Source organism: Mobula hypostoma, chromosome 9 (genome assembly GCF_963921235.1).
Source record: "Mobula hypostoma chromosome 9, sMobHyp1.1, whole genome shotgun sequence".
Lineage (NCBI taxonomy): Eukaryota > Metazoa > Chordata > Chondrichthyes > Myliobatiformes > Myliobatidae > Mobula > Mobula hypostoma.
The window spans coordinates 100,204,685-100,230,306 of record NC_086105.1 but is presented as its reverse complement, the minus strand read 5'-3'; the positions used below and the strand labels follow the sequence as shown (position 1 = coordinate 100,230,306).

Below are 25,622 nucleotides of genomic sequence, written 5' to 3'. Positions count from 1 at the left end.
TTGTGATCAGACACTGTATATCAATAACCCGCCAGCTCACTGTGATCAGGCACTGTATATCAATAACCCGCCATCTCAGTTGTGATCAGACACTGTATATCAATAACCCTCCAGCTCACTGTGATCAGACACTGTATATCAATAACCCACCGGCTCACTGTGATCAGACACTGTATATCAATAACCTGCCAGCTCACTGTGATCAGACATTGTATATCAATAACCCTCCAGCTCACTGTGATCAGACACTGTATATCAATAACCCGCCAGCTCACTGTGATCAGACACTGTATATCAATAACCCGCCAGCTCACTGTGATCAGACACTGTATATCAATAACCCGCCGGCTCACTGTGATCAGACACTGTATATCAATAACCCGCCAGCTCAGTTGTGATCAGACGCTGTATATCAATAACCCGCCAGCTCACTGTGATCAGACACCGTCTATCAATAACCCGCCAGCTCACTGTGATAAGACACTGTATATCAATAACCCGCCAGCTCACTGTGATCAGACACCGTATATCAATAACCCGCCGGCTCACTGTGATCAGACACTGTATATCAATAACCCACCGGCTCAGTTGTGATCAGACACTGTATATCAATAACCCGCCAGCTCACTGTGATCAGACACTGTATATCAATAACCCGCCAGCTCAGTTGTGATCAGACACTGTATATCAATAACCCGCCAGCTCACTGTGATCAGACACTGTATATCAATAACCCGCCAGCTCAGTTGTGATCAGACACTGTATATCAATAACCCGCCAGCTCACTGTGATCAGACACTGTATATCAATAACCCACCGGCTCACTGTGATCAGACACCGTATATCAATAACCCACCAGCTCAGTTGTGATCAGACACTGTATATCAATAACCCGCCAGCTCACTGTGATCAGACACTGTATATCAATAACCCGCCAGCTCACTGTGATCAGACACTGTATATCAATAACCCGCCGGCTCACTGTGATCAGACACTGTATATCAATAACCCGCCGGCTCACTGTGATCAGACACTGTATATCAATAACCCACCAGCTCACTGTGATCAGACACTGTATATCAATAACCCGCCGGCTCACTGTGATCAGACACTGTATACCAATAACCCGCCGGCTCAGTTGTGATCAGACACTGTATATCAATAACCCGCCAGCTCACTGTGATCAGACACCGTCTATTCATAACCCACCAGCTCACTGTGATAAGACACTCTATATCAATAACCCGCCAGCTCACTGTGATCAGACACTGTATATCAATAACCCGCCGGCTCACTGTGATCAGACACTTTATATCAATAACCCGCCAGCTCACTGTGATCAGACACTGTATATCAATAACCCGCCATCTCAGTTGTGATCAGACACTGTATATCAATAACCCGCCAGCTCACTGTGATCAGACACTGTATATCAATAACCCGCCAGCTCACTGTGATCAGACACTGTATATCAATAACCCACCGGCTCTGTTGTGATCAGACACTGTATATCAATGACCCACCGGCTCTGTTGTGATCAGGCACTGTATATCAATAACCCGCCAGCTCACTGTGATCAGACACTGTATATCAATAACCCGCCAGCTCACTGTGATCAGACACTGTATATCAATAACCCGCCAGCTCAGTTGTGATCAGACACTGTATATCAATAACCCGCCGGCTCAGTTGTGATCAGACACTGTATATCAATAACCCGCCATCTCAGTTGTGATCAGACACTGTATATCAATAACCCGCCAGCTCACTGTGATCAGACACTGTATATCAATAACCCACCAGCTCTGTTGTGATCAGACACTGTATATCAATAACCCACCGGCTCAGTTGTGATCAGACACTGTATATCAATAACCCGCCAGCTCACTGTGATCAGACACTGTATATCAATAACCCGCCAGCTCACTGTGATCAGACACTGTATATCAATAACCCGCCAGCTCATGTGATCAGACACTGTATATCAATAACCCGCCGGCTCACTGTGATCAGACACTGTATATCAATAACCCGCCAGCTCACTGTGATCAGACACTGTATATCAATAACCCGCCAGCTCACTGTGATCAGACACTGTATATCAATAACCCGCCGGCTCACTGTGATCAGACACTGTATATCAATAACCCGCCAGCTCACTGTGATCAGACACTGTATATCAATAACCCGCCAGCTCACTGTGATCAGACACTGTATATCAATAACCCGCCAGCTCACTGTGATCAGACACTGTATATCAATATCCCGCCGGCTCAGTTGTGATCAGACACTGTATATCAATAACCCGCCGGCTCACTGTGATCAGACACTGTATATCAATAACCCGCCGGCTCAGTTGTGATCAGACACTGTATATCAATAACCCGCCAGCTCACTGTGATCAGACACTGTATATCAATAACCCGCCGGCTCACTGTGATCAGACACTGTATATCAATAACCCGCCAGCTCACTGTGATCAGACACTGTATATCAATAACCCACCGGCTCTGTTGTGATCAGACACTGTATATCAATAACCCACCGGCTCTGTTGTGATCAGACACTGTATATCAATAACCCGCCAGCTCACTATGATCAGACACTGTATATCAATAACCCGCCAGCTCACTGTGATCAGACACTGTATATCAATAACCCACCAGCTCACTGTGATCAGACACTGTATATCAATAACCCGCCGGCTCTGTTGTGATCAGACACTGTATATCAATAACCCACCGGCTCTGTTGTGATCAGACACTGTATATCAATAACCCACCAGCTCACTGTCATCAGACACTGTATATCAATAACCCACCGGCTCAGTTGTGATCAGACACTGTATATCAATAACCCGCCAGCTCACTTGTGATCAGACACTGTATATCAATAACCCGCCAGCTCACTGTGATCAGACACTGTATATCAATAACCCGCCAGCTCACTGTGATCAGACACTGTATATCAATAACCCGCCGGCTCACTGTGATCAGACACTGTATATCAATAACCCGCCAGCTCACTGTGATCAGACACTGTATATCAATAACCCGCCAGCTCACTGTGATCAGACACTGTATATCAATAACCCGCCGGCTCAGTTGTGATCAGACACTGTATATCAATAACCCGCCAGCTCAGTTGTGATCAGACACTGTATATCAATAACCCGCCAGCTCACTGTGATCAGACACTGTATATCAATAACCCGCCAGCTCAGTTGTGATCAGACACTGTATATCAATAACCCGCCATCTCAGTTGTGATCAGACACTGTATATCAATAACCCGCCAGCTCACTGTGATCAGACACTGTATATCAATAACCCGCCAGCTCACTGTGATCAGACACTGTATATCAATAACCCGCCGGCTCTGTTGTGATCAGACACTGTATATCAATAACCCACCGGCTCTGTTGTGATCAGACACTGTATATCAATAACCCGCCAGCTCACTGTGATCAGACACTGTATATCAATAACCCACCGGCTCAGTTGTGATCAGACACTGTATATCAATAACCCGCCAGCTCACTGTGATCAGACACTGTATATCAATAACCCGCCAGCTCACTGTGATCAGACACTGTATATCAATAACCCGCCAGCTCACTGTGATCAGACACTGTATATCAATAACCCGCCGGCTCACTGTGATCAGACACTGTATATCAATAACCCGCCAGCTCAGTTGTGATCAGACACTGTATATCAATAACCCGCCAGCTCACTGTGATCAGACACTGTATATCAATAACCCGCCAGCTCACTGTGATCAGACACTGTATATCAATAACCCGCCAGCTCAGTTGTGATCAGACACTGTATATCAATAACCCGCCAGCTCACTGTGATCAGACACTGTATATCAATAACCCGCCAGCTCACTTGTGATCAGACACTGTATATCAATAACCCGCCAGCTCACTTGTGATCAGACACTGTATATCAATAACCCGCCAGCTCACTGTGATCAGACACTGTATATCAATAACCCGCCAGCTCAGTTGTGATCAGACACTGTATATCAATAACCCGCCAGCTCAGTTGTGATCAGACACTGTATATCAATAACCCGCCAGCTCACTGTGATCAGACACTGTATATCAATAACCCGCCAGCTCAGTTGTGATCAGACACTGTATATCAATAACCCGCCAGCTCACTGTGATCAGACACTGTATATCAATAACCCGCCAGCTCAGTTGTGATCAGACACTGTATATCAATAACCCGCCAGCTCACTGTGATCAGACACTGTATATCAATAACCCACCGGCTCACTGTGATCAGACACCGTATATCAATAACCCACCAGCTCAGTTGTGATCAGACACTGTATATCAATAACCCGCCAGCTCACTGTGATCAGACACTGTATATCAATAACCCGCCAGCTCACTGTGATCAGACACTGTATATCAATAACCCGCCGGCTCACTGTGATCAGACACTGTATATCAATAACCCGCCGGCTCACTGTGATCAGACACTGTATATCAATAACCCACCAGCTCACTGTGATCAGACACTGTATATCAATAACCCGCCGGCTCACTGTGATCAGACACTGTATACAATAACCCGCCGGCTCAGTTGTGATCAGACACTGTATATCAATAACCCGCCAGCTCACTGTGATCAGACACCGTCTATTCAATAACCCACCAGCTCACTGTGATCAGACACTGTATATCAATAACCCGCCAGCTCACTGTAATCAGACTGTATATCAATAACCCGCCGGCTCACTGTGATCAGACACTGTATAGCAATAACCCGCCAGCTCACTGTGATCAGACACTGTATATCAATAACCCGCCAGCTCAGTTGTGATCAGACACTGTATATCAATAACCCGCCAGCTCACTGTGATCAGACACCGTATATCAATAACCCGCCAGCTCACTGTGATCAGACACTGTATATCAATAACCCACCGGCTCTGTTGTGATCAGACACTGTATATCAATAACCCACCGGCTCTGTTGTGATCAGACACTGTATATCAATAACCCGCCAGCTCACTGTGATCAGACACTGTATATCAATAACCCGCCAGCTCACTGTGATCAGACACTGTATATCAATAACCCGCCAGCTCAGTTGTGATCAGACACTGTATATCAATAACCCGCCGGCTCACTGTGATCAGACACTGTATATCAATAACCCGCCAGCTCACTGTGATCAGACACTGTATATCAATAACCCGCCAGCTCACTGTGATCAGACACTGTATATCAATAACCCACCAGCTCTGTTGTGATCAGACACTGTATATCAATGACCCACCGGCTCTGTTGTGATCAGGCACTGTATATCAATAACCCGCCAGCTCACTGTGATCAGACACTGTATATCAATAACCCGCCAGCTCACTGTGATCAGACACTGTATATCAATAACCCGCCGGCTCACTTGTGATCAGACACTGTATATCAATAACCCGCCGGCTCACTGTGATCAGACACTGTATATCAATAACCCGCCAGCTCACTGTGATCAGACACTGTATATCAATAACCCGCCAGCTCACTGTGATCAGACACTCTATATCAATAACCCGCCGGCTCACTGTGATCAGACACTGTATATCAATAACCCGCCAGCTCACTGTGATCAGACACTGTATATCAATAACCCGCCAGCTCACTGTGATCAGACACTGTATATCAATAACCCGCCAGCTCACTGTGATCAGACACTGTATATCAATAACCCACCGGCTCTGTTGTGATCAGACACTGTATATCAATAACCCACCGGCTCTGTTGTGATCAGACACTGTATATCAATAACCCGCCAGCTCACTATGATCAGACACTGTATATCAATAACCCGCCAGCTCACTGTGATCAGACACTGTATATCAATAACCCACCAGCTCACTGTGATCAGACACTGTATATCAATAACCCGCCGGCTCTGTTGTGATCAGACACTGTATATCAATAACCCACCGGCTCTGTTGTGATCAGACACTGTATATCAATAACCCACCAGCTCACTGTCATCAGACACTGTATATCAATAACCCACCGGCTCAGTTGTGATCAGACACTGTATATCAATAACCCGCTGGCTCAGTTGTGATCAGACACTGTATATCAATAACCCGCCAGCTCACTGTGATCAGACACCGTATATCAATAACCCACCAGCTCACTGTGATCAGACACTGTATATCAATAACCCACCGGCTCAGTTGTGATCAGACACTGTATATCAATAACCCGCCAGCTCACTGTGATCAGGCACTGTATATCAATAACCCGCCATCTCAGTTGTGATCAGACACTGTATATCAATAACCCTCCAGCTCACTGTGATCAGACACTGTATATCAATAACCCACCGGCTCACTGTGATCAGACACTGTATATCAATAACCTGCCAGCTCACTGTGATCAGACATTGTATATCAATAACCCTCCAGCTCACTGTGATCAGACACTGTATATCAATAACCCGCCAGCTCACTGTGATCAGACACTGTATATCAATAACCCGCCAGCTCACTGTGATCAGACACTGTATATCAATAACCCGCCGGCTCACTGTGATCAGACACTGTATATCAATAACCCGCCAGCTCAGTTGTGATCAGACGCTGTATATCAATAACCCGCCAGCTCACTGTGATCAGACACCGTCTATCAATAACCCGCCAGCTCACTGTGATAAGACACTGTATATCAATAACCCGCCAGCTCACTGTGATCAGACACCGTATATCAATAACCCGCCGGCTCACTGTGATCAGACACTGTATATCAATAACCCACCGGCTCAGTTGTGATCAGACACTGTATATCAATAACCCGCCAGCTCACTGTGATCAGACACTGTATATCAATAACCCGCCAGCTCAGTTGTGATCAGACCTGTATATCAATAACCCGCCAGCTCACTGTGATCAGACACTGTATATCAATAACCCGCCAGCTCAGTTGTGATCAGACACTGTATATCAATAACCCGCCAGCTCACTGTGATCAGACACTGTATATCAATAACCCACCGGCTCACTGTGATCAGACACTGTATATCAATAACCCACCAGCTCAGTTGTGATCAGACACTGTATATCAATAACCCGCCAGCTCACTGTGATCAGACACTGTATATCAATAACCCGCCAGCTCACTGTGATCAGACACTGTATATCAATAACCCGCCGGCTCACTGTGATCAGACACTGTATATCAATAACCCGCCGGCTCACTGTGATCAGACACTGTATATCAATAACCCACCAGCTCACTGTGATCAGACACTGTATATCAATAACCCGCCGGCTCACTGTGATCAGACACTGTATATCAATAACCCGCCGGCTCAGTTGTGATCAGACACTGTATATCAATAACCCGCCAGCTCACTGTGATCAGACACCGTATATCAATAACCCACCAGCTCACTGTGATCAGACACTGTATATCAATAACCCGCCAGCTCACTGTGATCAGACACTGTATATCAATAACCCGCCGGCTCACTGTGATCAGACACTGTATATCAATAACCCGCCAGCTCACTGTGATCAGACACTGTATATCAATAACCCGCCATCTCAGTTGTGATCAGACACTGTATATCAATAACCCGCCAGCTCACTGTGATCAGACACTGTATATCAATAACCCGCCAGCTCACTGTGATCAGACACTGTATATCAATAACCCACCGGCTCTGTTGTGATCAGACACTGTATATCAATGACCCACCGGCTCTGTTGTGATCAGGCACTGTATATCAATAACCCGCCAGCTCACTGTGAGTGATCAGACACTGTATATCAATAACCCGCCAGCTCACTGTGATCAGACACTGTATATCAATAACCCGCCATCTCAGTTGTGATCAGACACTATATATCAATAACCCGCCGGCTCACTGTGATCAGACACTGTATATCAATAACCCGCCAGCTCACTTGTGATCAGACACTGTATATAAATAACCCGCCAGCTCACTGTGATCAGACACTGTATATCAATAACCCACCAGCTCTGTTGTGATCAGACACTGTATATCAATGACCCACCGGCTCTGTTGTGATCAGGCACTGTATATCAATAACCCACCGGCTCACTGTGATCAGACACTGTATATCAATAACCCGCCAGCTCACTGTGATCAGACACTGTATATCAATAACCCGCCAGCTCACTGTGATCAGACACTGTATATCAATAACCCGCCAGCTCACTTGTGATCAGACACTGTATATCAATAACCCGCCAGCTCACTGTGATCAGACACTGTATATCAATAACCCGCCAGCTCACTGTGATCAGACACTGTATATCAATAACCCGCCGGCTCACTTGTGATCAGACACTGTATATCAATAACCCGCCAGCTCACTGTGATCAGACACTGTATATCAATAACCCACCAGCTCACTGTGATCAGACACTGTATATCAATAACCCGCCAGCTCACTGTGATCAGACACTGTATATCAATAACCCGCCGGCTCAGTTGTGATCAGACACTGTATATCAATAACCCGCCAGCTCACTGTGATCAGACACTGTATATCAATAACCCGCCAGCTCACTTGTGATCAGACACTGTATATCAATAACCCGCCAGCTCACTGTGATCAGACACTGTATATCAATAACCCGCCAGCTCACTTGTGATCAGACACTGTATATCAATAACCCGCCAGCTCACTGTGATCAGACACTGTATATCAATAACCCACCGGCTCTGTTGTGATCAGACACTGTATATCAATAACCCACCGGCTCTGTTGTGATCAGGCACTGTATATCAATAACCCGCCAGCTCACTGTGATCAGACACTGTATATCAATAACCCGCCAGCTCACTGTGATCAGACACTGTATATCAATAACCCACCAGCTCACTGTGATCAGACACTGTATATCAATAACCCGCCGGCTCTGTTGTGATCAGACACTGTATATCAATAACCCACCGGCTCTGTTGTGATCAGACACTGTATATCAATAACCCACCAGCTCACTGTGATCAGACACTGTATATCAATAACCCACCGGCTCAGTTGTGATCAGACACTGTATATCAATAACCCGCCAGCTCACTTGTGATCAGACACTGTATATCAATAACCCGCCAGCTCACTGTGATCAGACACTGTATATCAATAACCCGCCAGCTCACTGTGATCAGACACTGTATATCAATAACCCGCCGGCTCTGTTGTGATCAGACACTGTATATCAATAACCCGCCAGCTCAGTTGTGATCAGACACTGTATATCAATAACCCGCCAGCTCACTGTGATCAGACACTGTATATCAATAACCCGCCAGCTCACTTGTGATCAGACACTGTATATCAATAACCCGCCAGCTCACTGTGATCAGACACTGTATATCAATAACCCGCCAGCTCACTGTGATCAGACACTGTATATCAATAACCCGCCGGCTCTGTTGTGATCAGACACTGTATATCAATAACCCGCCAGCTCACTGTGATCAGACACTGTATATCAATAACCCGCCAGCTCAGTTGTGATCAGACACTGTATATCAATAACCCGCCAGCTCACTGTGATCAGACACTGTATATCAATAACCCACCGGCTCAGTTGTGATCAGACACCGTATATCAATAACCCGCCGGCTCTGTTGTGATCAGACACTGTATATCAATAACCCGCCATCTCACTGTGATCATTTTATGTTACTGGAGAGATCTTGGCATTGTTCATTGCCAACACTGTTCTGGGAGATGAAACCACATGGATCCAAGGTTGGTAAGGGTGAAGCCTTCATACATCAGCCTGCTGAGGCACTTTCATAATGTGCTGAGGGACCAGTAGCCCTTACTGTCTGCCCTAGAAGACCATAATATAATAGGAGCAAAATTAGGCCATTTGGCCCATCGTGTCTGCTCTGCCACTTCATCATAGCTTATCCCATTTTCCTCTCAGCTCCAGTCTCTTGCCTTCTCCCATATCCCTTCATGCCCTGACCAATCAACAATTTATCATCCTCTGCCTTAAATATACATAAAAACTTGGCCTCCACAGCTGCCTGTGGCAAAGAATTCCACAGATTCACCACTCTCTAGCTAAAGAAATTCTTCCTCATATCCATTCTAAAAGGACGCCCCTCTATTCTGAGGCTGTGTTCTCTGGTCTTAGACTCTCCCACCACAGGAAACATCTTCTCCACATCCACTCTATCAAGGCTCTTCAGCATTCAATAGGTTTCAATGAGGTCACCTCTCACCCTTCTGAATTCTAGTGAATACAGGCCCAGAGTCATCAGGCGCTCTTCGTATGACATGCGGTTCAATCCTTGAATTATTTTTGTGAACCTCCTTTGAACCCTCTCCAGTTTCAGCAGATTCTTTCTAAGATAAGGGGCCCAAACCTGCCCACAATACTCCAAGTGAGGCTTCACGTGTGCTTTGTAAAGTTTCAACTTTATATGGAGCATGAGTTCATGGAGTCAAATCTTGAAGGACACAAACCTCTTCTAAACAGGAAAAAAGTCAAAGGCTGGTCAAGGGTGACTCCCCCGCCATGGTGGGTAAAACAAGTAGAGTCTTGTAAAAAAGAGTTTGCATTTTGTGAATGTGTATGACCCTCCAGGCCCAATGTGTTCCAAGCACACATCGTTAAACAAATAACCTTGCTCTTGAGTTCCGTCATTCTCAGGAGATTTCAGCTGCTGCTTGGGATAAGGGATCAGTCTGGTACCCAGCAGTGTGGTAAATCATCAGGGAGAAATGGGGGAAGTAGCTCTCCGACTCCATTATCTTGCGATCTGGACAAAATGGAGCCAGCATTATAAACGCAAGAGATTCTGCAGATGCTGGAAATCCAGAACCACAAACACAAAACGCAGAGGATTCACAGGTCAGGCAGCATCTATGGAGGGGACTAAACAGTTGACATTCTGGGCCGAGACCCTTCATCAGGAACCGGAATTAATTCCCTCAACTTCTCACTGCTGTATGCCTCCTATGTCTCAGTAGCTCCCATTGCAGTAAACTTTGGGGTCACTGGCTTACGTCCGCAAAGCTCATCTTGGTTGAACGGCTTCCACAAACAGGTACTTTACAACTCAGCTGCTGACTTTTCAAGTCAGTTCTTGACTGGCTGGAGAAGGAAGCAAGGAGATTTCCCCACAATGAGGCTATAGCAGGATGTGGGCACGGCTCATATCTCTGCTGTCAGGAGAGTATAAAATGGTGGACAAAGATGGTGAGGAGGGAGTTCCTGCAGATCAAATGTCTTGAAAGAAAGATATACCACAGTCAATCTATCAAGGATTTGGCTCTGTGGCAGATATACAAGGAGAAGAATACTGTGCTGAGAGACCAGCAGCCCTTACTGTCTGTCGTGCAGAGTCAAATCCTCTGATAATCTCGAGCAGAAGGAGGAGGCATCATGGCATAGACAAGGGTCGATAAATCTCCAGGGCTGGAGATCTATTCCATGTTGGTATTGAAAGCAAGGAAAGAGATAGTTGGGGCTCCACAGAGATTTTTACATCTTTGTTAGCCACAGGATTGGAGCCAAAGGCTGGAGGATAGATAATGCTGTTCCTTTATTTAAGAACAGTAGCGTGTACAGACGAGTTAGGATTAATCAGCCACAGGGAGATTATGGGAGAAAATCCCAAGCGATAAGAATTATGTAGATTTGGAAAGGCACTGACTAATCAGGGATAGTTGACACAGCTTTATGCAGGGAAAATCCTATCTCACTATTTTGATTGAATGTATTGAGGAGCTAACTAAAAAGATTGATAAAAACAAGTAGTAGATATTGTCTGAATGAACTTTAGTACTTGACAAAGTCCTACACATTAGGCTGGTCCACATGGAATCCATGGCAAGCCAATTAGGTCAAAACTGGCTTAGTGATAGATAGCAGAGGGTAGCAATAAAATCAACATACATAAAAGTTGCTGGTGAACGCAGCAGGCCAGGCAGCATCTGTAGGAAGAGGTGCAGTCAACGTTTCAGGCCAAGACCCTTCGTCAGGACTAACTGAAGGAAGAGTGAGTAAGGAATTTGAAAGTTGGAGGGGGAGGGGGAGATCTAAAATGATAGGAGAAGACAGGAGGGGGAGGGACAGAGCCAAGAGCTGGACAGGTGATAGGCAAAAGGGGATACGAGAGGATCATGGGACAGGAGGTTCGGGAAGAAAGACAAGGAGGTGGGGGGGGACCCAGAGGATGGGCAAGAGGTATATTCAGAGGGACAGAGGGAGAAAAAGGAGAGTGAGAGAAAGAATGTGTGTATAAAAATAAGTAACAGATGGGGTACGAGGGGGAGGTGGGGCATTAGCGGAAGTTAGAGGAGGTACCTACCCCTCTGTCTTGCACATCTCCTTTAAACTTTCCCCTCTTAATTTAAACCTCTACCCTCTGGTGTGTGTCTAGAGGTGTGCCACAACAACCTCTCAGTCAACGTCGGCAAAACCACAGAGCTGATTATCAACTACAGGAGGAAGAAGCCAGAGGTCCATGAGCCAGTCCTCATTAGGGGATCGGAGGTGGAGAGGGTCAGAAGCTTTAAATTCCTTGGTGCCATGATTTCAGAGGATCTGTCCTGGGGCCAGCACATAACTACCATTACAAAGAAGGCACAACAGTGTCTCCAAGTTTCTTAGATGTTTTTGTAAATTTAGCGTGTCACCAAAAACTTTGATAAACCTCTATAGGTGCACAGTGGGGAGCATCATAACTTGTTCCAACACCATATTTTCTGTCTGGATAGCCTCCAACCTGATGGCATAAACATTGACTTCTCTAACTTCCATTAATGCCCCACCTCCCCTTCGTACCCGGTTATTTATTTATTTATTATTATTATTATTAATTTTTTCTCTCTCTCTTTTATTTTTCTCCCTCTGTCCCTCTCACTATATCCCTTGCCCATCCTCTGGGCTTCCCCCCTCCCCCTTTCTTTCTCCCTGGGCCTCCTGTCCCATGATCCTCTCATATCCCTTTTGCCAATCACCTGTCCGGCTCTTGGCTCCATCCCTCCCCCTCCTGTCTTCTCCTATCATTTCGGATCTCCCCCTCCCCCTCCCACTTTCAAATCTCTTACTAACTCTTCCTTCAGTTAGTCCTGACGAAGGGTCTCAGCCTGAAACGTCGACTGTACCTCTTCCTAGAGATGCTGCCTGGCCTGCTGCGTTCACCAGCAACTTTTATGTGTTGCTTGAAATTCCAGCATCTGCAGATTTCCTCGTTGTTGCATCATGATCTGGTATGGAAACATCAATGCTCAGGAACAGAAAGAAACTATGGAGAGTGGTGGATAGTTCCCAATCCATCACGGGCGAAGCCCTCCCCACCATTAAGTCATTTACATGGAGCGCTGCCACAAGAAAGCAGCATCCATCATCCAAGACCCCCACCATCCAGGCCGTGCTCTCTTCTCTCTACCACCATCAGACAAGAGACACAGAAGTCATGGGTCCCGGTCCCACAGCGCCAGGTTCAGGGGGAACTATTACCGTACAGCCATCAGGCTCCTGAACTTCACTAACCATAACCCTGAACTGATCCTGCTGCCTGCAGACTGACTTTCGAGGACTCTTTCAACTCATATTCTCAGTTTTTTTATTTACACAATTTGTCTTCTTTTGCACATTGTTTTTGTCAGTCTTTGTATATAATTTTTTTTGTAAATTCTATTGTATTTCTTTATATTCCTATAAATGCCTGCAAGCAAATGAATCCCAAGGTAGTAAGTGGTAACATAGAAGAATACAGCACAGTACAGGCCCTTCAGCCCACAAGACTGTGTTGACCCTTTAACCAACTCCATGATCAATCTAACCCTTCCCTTCCACATAGCCCTCCATTTTTCTTTCAGCCACATGCCTTTCCAAGCATACTTGTACCTGTCTCTACCACCACCACTGACAGCCCATTCCATGTGCCTACCACTAACTGTGTAAAAAAAACTCTCTGATATTCCCCCCTATACTTCCGTCCCAATGATTTAAAATGACCCCCCTTTTGAATAAGCCATTTCTTCCCTGGGAAAAAGTCTCTGGCTCTCCATTCAAACTATGTCTCTTACAAACTTGGACACCTCTGTCGTCACCCCTCTTCCTCCTCCTCTCCAAGGAAGCTCCCTCAACCTATCCTCATAAGACATGCTCCCTAATCCAGGCAGCATCCTGGTAATTCTCCTCTGCACTGTCTCTAAAGATTCCGCATCCTTCCTGCAGTGAGGCCACCAAAGCTGAACACAATACCTGTACTCCAGGTGTGGTCTAACTGAGGTTTTATAGAGCTACTGCAATCCCTCACAGCTCGTGAACTGAATCCCCCAACTAATGAAAGCCAACACACCATAGCCCTTCTTAACCACCCTATCAACTTGCACCATAGCCTTGTGGGACCTATGGATGTGAACCCCACTGATCCCCAAGAACTCTGTTCTTCCACACTGTTAAGAATCCTGCCATTAACCCTGCATCCAGCCTTCAAGAGCGACCTTCCGAAGAGAATCAATTCACACTTTTCTGGATTGAAGCCCACCTGCCTCTTCTCACTTCCAGTAAGATGATGACATGTTGATGAATGCAGCAGCTTCTGTGGAGTCAACCAATGGTGTTATTGTCATTTTAAACATAGTTTTATGATCACAAGACCCTGCTAGACATTAAGCACTTAAAGTACTGATGGTCTACCCCATCAGTGAGTTGTTCGGTGGTGGAGAAACTGAAGGTGGTGCCGGTCCAACAGTGAGCGATCATCTTAGTCGCTTTTCTTGTGATCTCAAGTCCCTGTTGGGCATCAGTGGTGTGGGATATCAGAAGTTGAATTTGTTGGATTATTGGTGAACGGCAAGGCAGCTGCGTGGCCTCGGTTGCAGCAAAGACTAGGCCTCAAGCCTCCGTGTCGCCTGTTTGCAGCCGCCTAGGGGGAGGTGTCGGAGTCGGGCGCTCCACCAGCGTGCTGCAGGTGGTGTGGCATGGCGTCCACGCTGGAGTTGGTGCGACCCCCTGTGTTCGTTTATCAGAAGTCAAGCTGTTTTGTATTCAACTGCAGACTGCAGCAACATTCATGGACACAGGGACTTGGACTATGTTTTTTTTCTCTCCACGTCCTGTAAGAGGGTGATCAGAGTGACACACAATGCACACGTACACAAATGATGCCTAACTAAAGTTTTATACAACTGCAACATGACTTCCTGACTTTCATTCTCAAACCTTGACTGATGAAGAGACCCAACGTTCCCTCATTCTTATTCTAGCCTATCAGCATTCCCATGCCTGATCTTGCTATCGCCCACGTACCTCTCCTTGGTGAATACCGATGTGAAGCACAGGTACTTGTTTAGTACCTTGGGATTCCCTTTAGTTTTAATTGCCAAACACATCTCAAGGTCCCTTTTAGCCTTCCTGACAACCTGTTCGAGTTTTCAGCACTCCTGATGAGCACAGTGCTCATTTTCTGAAGGAGCACACTGAGGTGAATGAAGATGTGTGTGCCTATTACAAAGAGCAGTTTTTAAATGAACCGTTTGCATGTTTGGACAGGATGGAAGTTTGGAGCTTTCCATGGCCGGTCCGGGATGGTTCCTATAGATCATGTACAGCCTGTGGCCGCCCCAGATTTTATTCACCTGAGTACGGACAAGAAAGAAGAACCGAGGGACAAGAAGGGTACAGTGGCAGCTTCTTCCTCAGGCACGGTGGCAGCTGCTGTGGGATCGACGGCGGCAGCTGAGGAGCTTGACAGGAAAACAGAGGTGTGAGACTGATCTTCTCGGCCATTCACTGCATATCTTTATTTTGTGCTGCTGCTTAGTCTACCGGAAGGATGTGGGTACTGTAGAGACAGCGCAGAGGAGACTTACAAGGATATTGCCTGAATTGGAGAGCATGCCTTATGAGAATAGGTTGAGTGAACTTGGCCTTTTCTCCTTGGAGCAATGGAGGATGAGAGGTGACCTGATAGAGATGTATAAGATGATGAGAGGCATTGGTTGTGTGGATAGTCAAAGGCTTTTTCCCAGGGCTGAAATGGCTAACACGAGAGGTACTTGGAAGTAGGTACAAGGGGGATGTTAGAAGTAAGTTTTTCATACAGAGTGTGGTGGGTGCGTGGAATGCACTGCCAGCAATAGTGGTGGAGGCAGATACAACAAGGTCTTCTAAGACACTCTTAGATAGGTACATGTAGCTTAGAAAAATAGAGAGCTATGCGGTAGGGAAATACTAGGTAGTTTCTAGAGTAGGTTACATGGTCGGTACAGCACTGTGGGCTGAAGGGCCTGTGATGTGCTGTAGATTTCTATGCTCTATGGTTCTATGCTAATGTAATATTCATCATTTCATGGTAAAGAGCAACCTCTTTAACTGCATGATATTGGATATCAAGGGAAAAGTAGTAAAGTAATGGGTGGTGGGTCATTTTTACTCTCCTATAGTGAATGTGCCGCGGGTGATTGCCATAATGGACATTGGTTGCAGATCTTTCATGTACTCTATCCAACTTCATCACAGTATTTTGGATACGAAGCTTACATTTATGAACATCCATTTACTTTTAGAATAGTTACAGGAAAATTTCCAAAAAAAATAATCGCATCCTGGACAGTCACTCAAATTTGAAGTAGCATTCAATTAAACAAGATCAGCCAGGGATTCTCAAACTGACAAATGATCTTACTACTGAGTTTTGAGTTTAAGAGTACCTGAATTCAATGCATTAGGGAGACGTAGAATTCAGCAGGTTTCCTACATCCGCCGGTGTTCGATGACCCTCGTAGGTGCAGACAGGTGAAGATGATCTGTGGCTGATTTTCACGTACAATACTCAGCCCCCTCAACACAATGAAATGCACAGGGTCATTATCAAGGAAATGGTCTGGTACTGTGCTATGATTAACAGGAGCGAACTGTACCTTGTGGGATTGGATGTACACCTAGTCAGGAATGAGTAGGAAGATTGGTACCTTGATCAGTGGGAATGGATTATTTAGAATCAGTATCAGTGATAAGGAATCAGTATGAATAGAATGGGAGTCAGTATCTGTGGGAATAGATACTGTGATAACATTAGCAGTGGAATGGAATAAACAGCATCAATAATCAGTGGGAATGTGACCTAAAGATCTCTACCACACATCGTGAAACACTATATTTAAGACTCAAAGCAGAAAAAGAGAGAAGTCTATTAACAATGTATAAAATTTGCTGCTTTACTCTCTATTAGTCAGTTTTATAAGCAGGTGAGAGAGTGCTGTTCGTCTGGGTCTCAGGGTGAAGTCACGATGCACTCTGCATAGAGCCGGGTGGTTGGGTGAGCAGTGAAGTGCCAACAATGTGAGGTTTAGATTTTGGACCAGCTTCCGTCACCCTGCCATCCTTCCATCTGGCTCCCAGAGAGGTGGGAATGGAGCTCTTGTTGCCACTGAGTTGAGGCTAGTGGCAGATGTTAGAATTGTGTGGACAAATTAATAAGAAATATTTTAAATATTTCCTCACCTTGCCCCCTGTGGTGTTTGGTTCCTTACCAGGGACTAGTTTCAGAGATGCTGGACTGCTCTGATTTATTCACTTGAAAACTACAAGTGACATCACAACAAATTTGACCCTCACCCAACATGCTGATGCACAAGACTAATCGGGGAAGGATCGCAGCTGATGTAACCCAGGCTGACTGTAGATTTCCTATTCATAATGATCCTTGCTTTTTTTTAAAGAAGCGACCTTTGCTTATCATCCTTGAAAATAAATGCCAAGATCATGAATGCGTAACTTTTAATCTTTTCTGCAGGTCTCCCTCCCGGTCAGTGAGTTTATGGACAGTATCCCTGACTATGGTCTTCAGGATAATCAGTACACCATGACAGAATTTGCAAAGAAATATTTCCGCCAGTCACAGAATTTTAGAAGGTGAGAGGATGACAATTATTGACCAGTGATAACTTTGGGTAGCACCAATAGTGCCCAAAATTGCAACCTTGTGTACTACAACCCAGATTATTGTATAGATCCTGAGTATATCCTCTTTGGCTTTTTGAGATGTTTCCTTTCCAAGTGTAAACCTGGTTAAGATCAGTTATCTAGCATTATCCCAATGCTTAATCAGCAATCCGCTACCCATTTCTCCCATTTGTTCAGCAAATCTTGCTCAATGTGTCTGGTGATGGAATTTTACCTTTAAATTTTGCTAGTTCGCTCTTTCTCTCTGTCTTTCTCTTACGTACACCACATTTGTTTGATATTAACCATTTGAAAAGAAGCTAATTTAGTAATTCAATTAGTTTACCCTCAAAATTTTGATCAATTGAAATCTAGAGCAACATGAAGGGGTTTAGATTACAGACTATATGCTATAAACTTGGTTACATGTCACTTTTTTGAGGGCATGTAACAAATATTTATTGAGTACGCATAAATTTAATCATGCAATCAGCAACTGATTACAATGCCATTTAGTCAGCAGTTTCTTAAATCCAGCAGCAATAGTTCCACAGGAAAATCAGCATCTTCCTGTAACTCGGCACTGAAGAATGACTCGCATTGCTGCGGTACCTTTCCCAACCTCAGGATATTCCAGTGTATTTAATATTTCGGTAATATTTAAGTAATATTGTAAATATATTGTTTTGTTAAGCATTCTTTGTTGCTTGCATAATTCATCATGGGTTATGTGTAAAAGTATGTGAATGGCATACAGCATGACATTACCACATCATAAGTGCGTGTCTCACTTGAAGTTAAAATGAAACTAAGACACACATCTTCTGGCTCCATGTTTTACTTTCAATTAGTTTTATATTTTGGAGTTACAAAACAGAACACACTATAGCAGTGAAATGGCTGTGAATTGTAACTATCGCAATGCTGTAAAATCACTATTTGATGTGAAATATTAACTGTGGCATTGACTAGAGATAATAAATAATTAAGACCCCTTAGACTCCGTAATTAGCTGCCTAGTTTGACAGTTTAATTATCCAGGTTATCTGATTCACAGTGTTTAGAGCTCACGTGATCTCACTTTGTCAGATGGTTGGCTAAATTGCCCTCCTTCACTGGCACACTTCTCAAACACTGACTCAGTAAACCTTTTGGGTCTTTGGTACTGAATGAATGCAACACACACACACACAGACACAGTAAGTGACAAGGCTCCCTCCCTCACTTCTCTTTTATGTCATTTCCAATGTAAGGACATTCACAGATTCTAGTCACAGTTTAACTTCTAGCACTTCAGACTCAGAATTAAGGCCACTTTCCACCAATAAAGATTCGAATGTATGACCTATCCAAATAGCTTGTTTGTCATCCAATCTTTCTTGCTCTTCTGTTAGACTGTTTATCTAGATGATGCACTACAGTGCAAATTAAAGGAGATGCTGAGATGTGGGGTTTGACCTCTGAAGGGGGGAATCAAGGGGGAAAGAAAGCAAGAAATAATAGATCCTCATTCGTTACTTAGAAACATAATTAACGATCTGACACTTACAATGGTAAACAAACTAATATTTTATATAAAATGGCCTAAATTACCTTTACTCAAATATTTTCTTTCTACAGTGAATCTAATAAAGAGAAATCTAAAAAATCCAAAGATCACAAGGAACTGTCAGAGCTGGTAAAGTACTCAAAGGTGAGAGTTGCCAAGAGGGCTGGGGATCGGATGCTGCTGTTGGTGAAGTTATAGCTGGCTGCTGCTAGCCAGTGGCAATATGAGAGGTCCTGGTGAAAGAACTGGTATAAGCAATAAGACTGCACAGCCAGCTTATAGTAAATGGACAAATATTGTAGGAAAAAACTGGTTCTTTAAGCAGAACTTATTTGAAGATTGGAATCTCCTTTTAAACTTTTGAAGGACTGCTTTGCATAGTTAATATGATTTCATCCCTAGAGTCAAAGAATCCTAGTGAGAAAAGGCACAAAAACAGGCCCTTCAGCCCATTGACTCCAAGCAGACCAGCAACCACCCTCAACCCAACGTTATTCCTGGTGTCCTGTCCTCTGTTCTCTGTGAATATGATTTGTCCCTGAGTGATGGGAACCTGCTCTGATTCAGGACTCTCCCCAACATATAGATTTTTCTCTAACAAGGGAAAGTCTGCAGATGCTGGAAATCTGAGCAACACACACAAAATGCTGGAGGAACTCAACAGTTCAGGCAGCATCCAGGGTAAAAAGTGCAGTCAACGTTTCAAGCCGAATCCCTTCAGCAGAACTGAAACTTCGACTGTACTCTTTTCCATAGATGCTGCCTGGCCTGCTGAGTTCCTGTGTGTTGCTACAGATACTTCTCTATCCTGATTGGTTCAGTTAGTATTTGGAGACTTTCACTGCCAGCAAGGAGCATGGAACATGAAATGACATCATTCTCTGTATGATTGCCACAGAATCTATCAAAGTGACCTGTCCCAGATAGTGACAGGTCAAATTTTTAAAGGAAGAGGAAACAATTGTCATCATGCCTCCAAACAGAAAAGATCAAATTTTGATTGCCTAACAGTTTTTTTTTCAAATAGAGGTATTCTAGGAGATAGAGTGACATCCTGCATTGTCTTTTGGTCACACAGCAATTAAGCACTGGGCATTTTCAAACTTACAGGTTGTTGCCAAGATGAGGGACAACCATGTGGCAGGCTAATAAGTGGTTCTTACTTTATAATATAATTCGCCAAGAGCTCACAGAATGTTACAAGGAACACCTCATTTGAAAAAAGAACAGCTACTGGAGACCTCATTGCATTATTGAATTTCCAGGGATCTATACTGCAGGGGCAACCATTATTGCCGTGCTTGGACTTGGGAAGGACTGCCCATGGGCGGAAGTGTAATATGCCAAATGTAGGTGGGACGAGGCGTCGACACTGCAGGTGAACGGCCCTTGAAATAAATACCCACCCACCCTTCAACTGGTGTACATGTCCATGGACATGTATCAGAAAACAAAACACCAGCAAAACAACTTATCTGCAGAGCAGCACTGTCAGTTTATGATGTAAGCAGATGCCTAATGAATAATTTAATGACTTTCTTCACAGACTCCAATCCAAGAATCCCTGATTGAATTCTCCGATGAAATTATGAATAAAGTAGCAGCCGAGATTTTTGTTGGTAAGACTCAATGGTGATTCCTTATTTGTGAAATTAGAGGTCACCTTCATCATTTCGCTGCAGGAGTGGAATATGGGACATCCTGGACACCAGACACTCTGGTTTCATCCTCCCAAATGAACTTCACCTTGGCTATGAAAATAGAGTCGTGAGAGTCTCACTTTGCCCCAGTCCGTTTCCCTCCCCTCAGAACGATTCCACGAACTCTCGCCTCAAACTTTTGAGAGATCATTTTCCTCTTACTCAATTCTTCTATTTCTTGGCACATGAAGTAAGCTGAATGCCTGCATTGATTTCTAGCCTCTCATCAGTCCCTCATGTCAGCCTGATCATCAATTCTACCCCAGTCCTGACATTTTCAACATGACCCTTTGGCCTAACAATGTCTTGCCCCTAACCACCACCCTCCATCCCCTCAGCCCGACTCTTGGCCCAAGCACATTCCCCCTTTTTCCTGCCCCATTCAAACTTCTGTCCAGCTTGAACCTGAATATGAACGATCTCTCAACATCAACTCCCCTCAACATGATCCCTCCCATTCTGACACCCACACCCAAATGATTTCCCTCATTCACTCTGCAGGATCCTGGGATATTAAAGCTAAGATCCTTGTCCCAGGACCTCTTCTGTGAGGTTGTGAGCTACTTGTCCTGGCCTGGCTTTGGGGTATTTTTCTCTGCAGCCTTTAAAGCTCCAGCTCCCTGAAACTTAGTACTCCTTGCATCTTTAAGGAGGTTTTTTTGGCACCAAATTCTTCCTCACTACATTTAAATGAATCAGAGAGATATTTGGAGAAGTGGCCTATTATCTCCACAGTTTGTTTTATTGTGTAGAGTTCTCTACCTCATATATTAAAACAGACTCAACAATCCTGCAAACTTTCTAATAGTTTTTTGTGTGGACATAATCGCTATCATAGTTATGAGTTTTGTCATGTTACGTGGGTGATCATGCTCTTTTCATGACCATGATTGTCCTTGGCAAATTTTTCTACAGAAGTGGTTTGCCATTGCCTTCTTCTGGGCAGTGTCTTTACAAGACAGATGACCCCAGACATTATCAATACTCTTCAGATTGTCTGCCGGGTGTCAGTGGTCGCACAACCAGGACTTGTGACATGCACCAGCTGCTCATCCGACCATCCACCACCTGCTCCCATGGCATCACATGACCCTGATCACGGGGCTGAACAGGTACTACACCTTGCCCAAGGATGACCTAGGAGGGAAGGTTCTCCTTACACCTCCTTTGGTAGACACATATCTCCACCCTGCCACCCAGTGTGGACCTCAGGAGTGAGAATTCTAGTAGTGCTGAGGTCCACTGACAAATGGGATTGGCCAGTGTAGTGAACTGGGTATTGAATTTCGCATTCACCTCAAATGAACAAAGATGGTTGATTCCTCCATCCCCTTCCATTTGTTACTGAACCATGTCTCCTTCCTGCAGCTGTCATGAAATTCATGGGGGATCATCCTCTCAAAGGCCAGACAGAAGAAGAAGTGATCTACACCATCCTTAAGGTAAAGGGTGCATGCCTGTGCTCTTGTTTAGTGGGTGACTGTGCATAGTGTATATATGTTGATAAGCAGAATGTTATAATGCCATTCTTTGAGGGCCTTGACTTCAAAGATATGTGTGCCTCTTTAACTTCACCTTTGAAAGACAATTGGATATATTTTTTTTAAAAAAAGATCCCTGATCAGATGAACATTAAAAGGATGATGTTCAGGAGATGACTTGAAATAAGATTTTGCAAATTAGTGAGTTTTCTATGACTATTGTTTTTTAGGAGGAACGAGAAGGAAGTCAGACTGAGCTAAAGTGTGTGTGAGTGTGTGTGTGTGTGTATGAGAGAGAGAGAGAATTGTGGGCCATATACTGTACGTAATCACCATAGTCTGTTCTGCTACTCAATAAGATCTTGGTTAATTTGCTTTTTGGCCTCATCTCCACTTGTCTGCCTCTTTGAATCCCCCGTAGTGCAAAAATCTTTTAATAAAATCAATTACCCAGTATTTACAGCATGAGAAATAGAGGCTTCCAAAGATTCACAATCCTCTGAGAAAAGAATTTCACTCTTAAGAAAACATGGTCTCCGCATCTACCCTGCCAGTTTCCCTCAGAATCTCACACATTTCACCAATTGATCTTCTGAACTCTAAAATATATAGCCCCATTCTACTCAAAACATATGTTTGCCTCCTCAATAGGAATGTGTGTACACATTTGCATTCTTGTGTTCATGACTGTGTTGTGTTGGGTTATACTCAGCGGCCACTTTATTCATGTATTATTCATTCACAGGATGTGGGCGTCCCCAGCTGAGACAGCATTTATTGCCCATCCCTAATTGCCCTTGCTACACCTGTTTGTTAATGCAAATATCTAATCAGCCAATCATGTCGCAGCAACTCAATGCATGAAAGCATGCAGACATGGTCAAAAGGTTCAGATGTTGTTCAGACCAAACATCAGAATGGGGAAGTAATGTGATCCAAGTGAGTTTGACAATGGAATGATTGTTGGTGCCAGACAGGGTGGTTTGAGTATCTCAAGGACAGCTGATCTCCTGGGATTTTCATGCACAACAGTTTCTAGAGTTTACGGAGAATGGAGAAAGAAACAAAAAAAATCCAGTGAGCGGTGGTTCTGTGGACCAAAAAGTCTTGTTAATGAGATAGGTTCTGAGGAAAATGGTCAGACTGGTTCAAGCTGACGGGAAGGTGACAGTAACTCAAATAACCACACATTACATCAGTGGTGTGCAGAAGAGCATCTCTGAACACACAACACATCAAACCTTGAAGTGGACGGGCTACAGCAACAAAAGACCACAAACATACACTCATAGAAACATAGAAATATAGAAAACCTACAGCACAATATGGCCCACAATGCTGTGCTGAACATGTACTTATTTAGAAATTACCTAGCCCTCTATTTTTCTAAGCTCTATGTACCCATCCAGGAGTCTCTTAAAAGACCCTGTCGTATCCGCCTCCACCACCGTTGCCGGCAGCCCATTCCATGCACTCACCACTCTCCATGTAAAAAACTTACCCCAACATCTCCTCTGTACCCAATTCCAAGCACCTTAAAACTGTGTCCTCTCGTGTTAGCCATTTCAGCCCTGGGGAAAAAGCCTCTGACTATCCACACGATCAATGCCTCCCATCATCTTATACACCCCTATCAGGTCACCTCTCATCCTCCGTCGCTCCAAGGAGAAAAGACCGGGTTCACTCAACCTGTTCTCATAAGGCAAGCTCCCCAATCCAGGCAACATCCTTGTAAATCTCCTCTGCACCCTTTTACAAGGAAATACCTAAAAAAGGAGCAACTGAGTGTATGTGCAGGGCGGAATAGGGTTGCTAACATTTCATATTGGACAGGAAGTCTTGTATTTAAATGAGAAATTGGTCGCCCTGTACAAATAGAATGTAGGAAACTATTTTAAAACCTGGCACTGACCTACTAAGATCAAAGTTATTCTGTAGGAGCAGAGTCTTTACAACATTTGTATCCCAACTATAAGTTTGACCAAAATTTACTAGAATCCTGTAAACAAATAATTTTATTTTGTTGTGAAGTTGCACCTCCTATGAATATTGATTTCACAAATATAGATCATTTAAACCACTCTTCCATTGATTCTATTATGGTTTTTGGATTTAATGAGTATACATATACTGAATGTACTTTGATAATAAATTTACTTTGAACTTTCTACTCACAGGCCCCAGCTCTTATACATTGCATGTGGACAATACACAGCAGAGAATTTTCCTTCTAGTTAATAATTAGCCACCCACACTCACATCGACAACTTTGTTGGTCTCTCCTTCGAAGAAAGCAGAAAGATCAGTGTTAATCATTTACATTTTTACATCAGTGGCGTTTTGCTTTTGAGGAATTCCAATACTCTGATGCCTGGATGAAGTTGCTCCTATCATAGAATATGATTTACCCTTTCCACGCATCCTCCCCCCCCACCGCCCCGCAACACGAACCAGGGATACCCCAGATTTAGTCATCCCCAGGTCATTCCAAGCTGCTGCCACATCAGAGAGGAGAAATGATAAAGGAGCTGTTAACGCTAGCACATTCTCATACCATGGTCAGAGTACAAATCTCGACGAAGGGGCCCTCCATTGTACCTATAATATTCACTCCATACTTCACTTTTTCTCACCTTCTTTGTGTCTTATAGCAGCTTGCACTCACTAATGTGGTACCATTTAGTCCCCGTTGGCAATTATGCTGTATAAGCTATTGGACCAGCAATTTTTGAATGTCTTATAGTGACTGTCGTTTAATGATTTACATCCAAACAATTGAAACTTTTCCAATCCTGAGTCCTGCTGGGCTCTAATAAGAGAGACCTGGGGGGCATTTTCCCACATACAGTAGATGGGGATGATTATATGGAACAAACTGTCAGAGGCATTGATAGAGAAATACCTTTACAATGTTTAAAAGCAATTTGACAGGAACTTGGTTAAGAAAAGAGTAGAGGGAT

General features: G+C 44.3%; 1 protein-coding gene across 1 annotated transcript in view; it reads left to right on the top strand.

Annotated features, from left to right (window-relative positions):
- The window catches only part of myo15aa (myosin XVAa), a 215,240-nt gene that overhangs the window by 138,650 nt on the left and 50,968 nt on the right, over window positions 1-25,622 (top strand). The window contains exons 47-51 of the mRNA XM_063059557.1: window positions 15,539-15,750; window positions 17,784-17,902; window positions 19,553-19,625; window positions 21,028-21,100; window positions 22,550-22,623. Of these exons, the coding sequence (XP_062915627.1) occupies window positions 15,539-15,750; window positions 17,784-17,902; window positions 19,553-19,625; window positions 21,028-21,100; window positions 22,550-22,623 (551 nt within the window). The remainder of the gene's footprint in view (window positions 1-15,538; window positions 15,751-17,783; window positions 17,903-19,552; window positions 19,626-21,027; window positions 21,101-22,549; window positions 22,624-25,622) is intronic.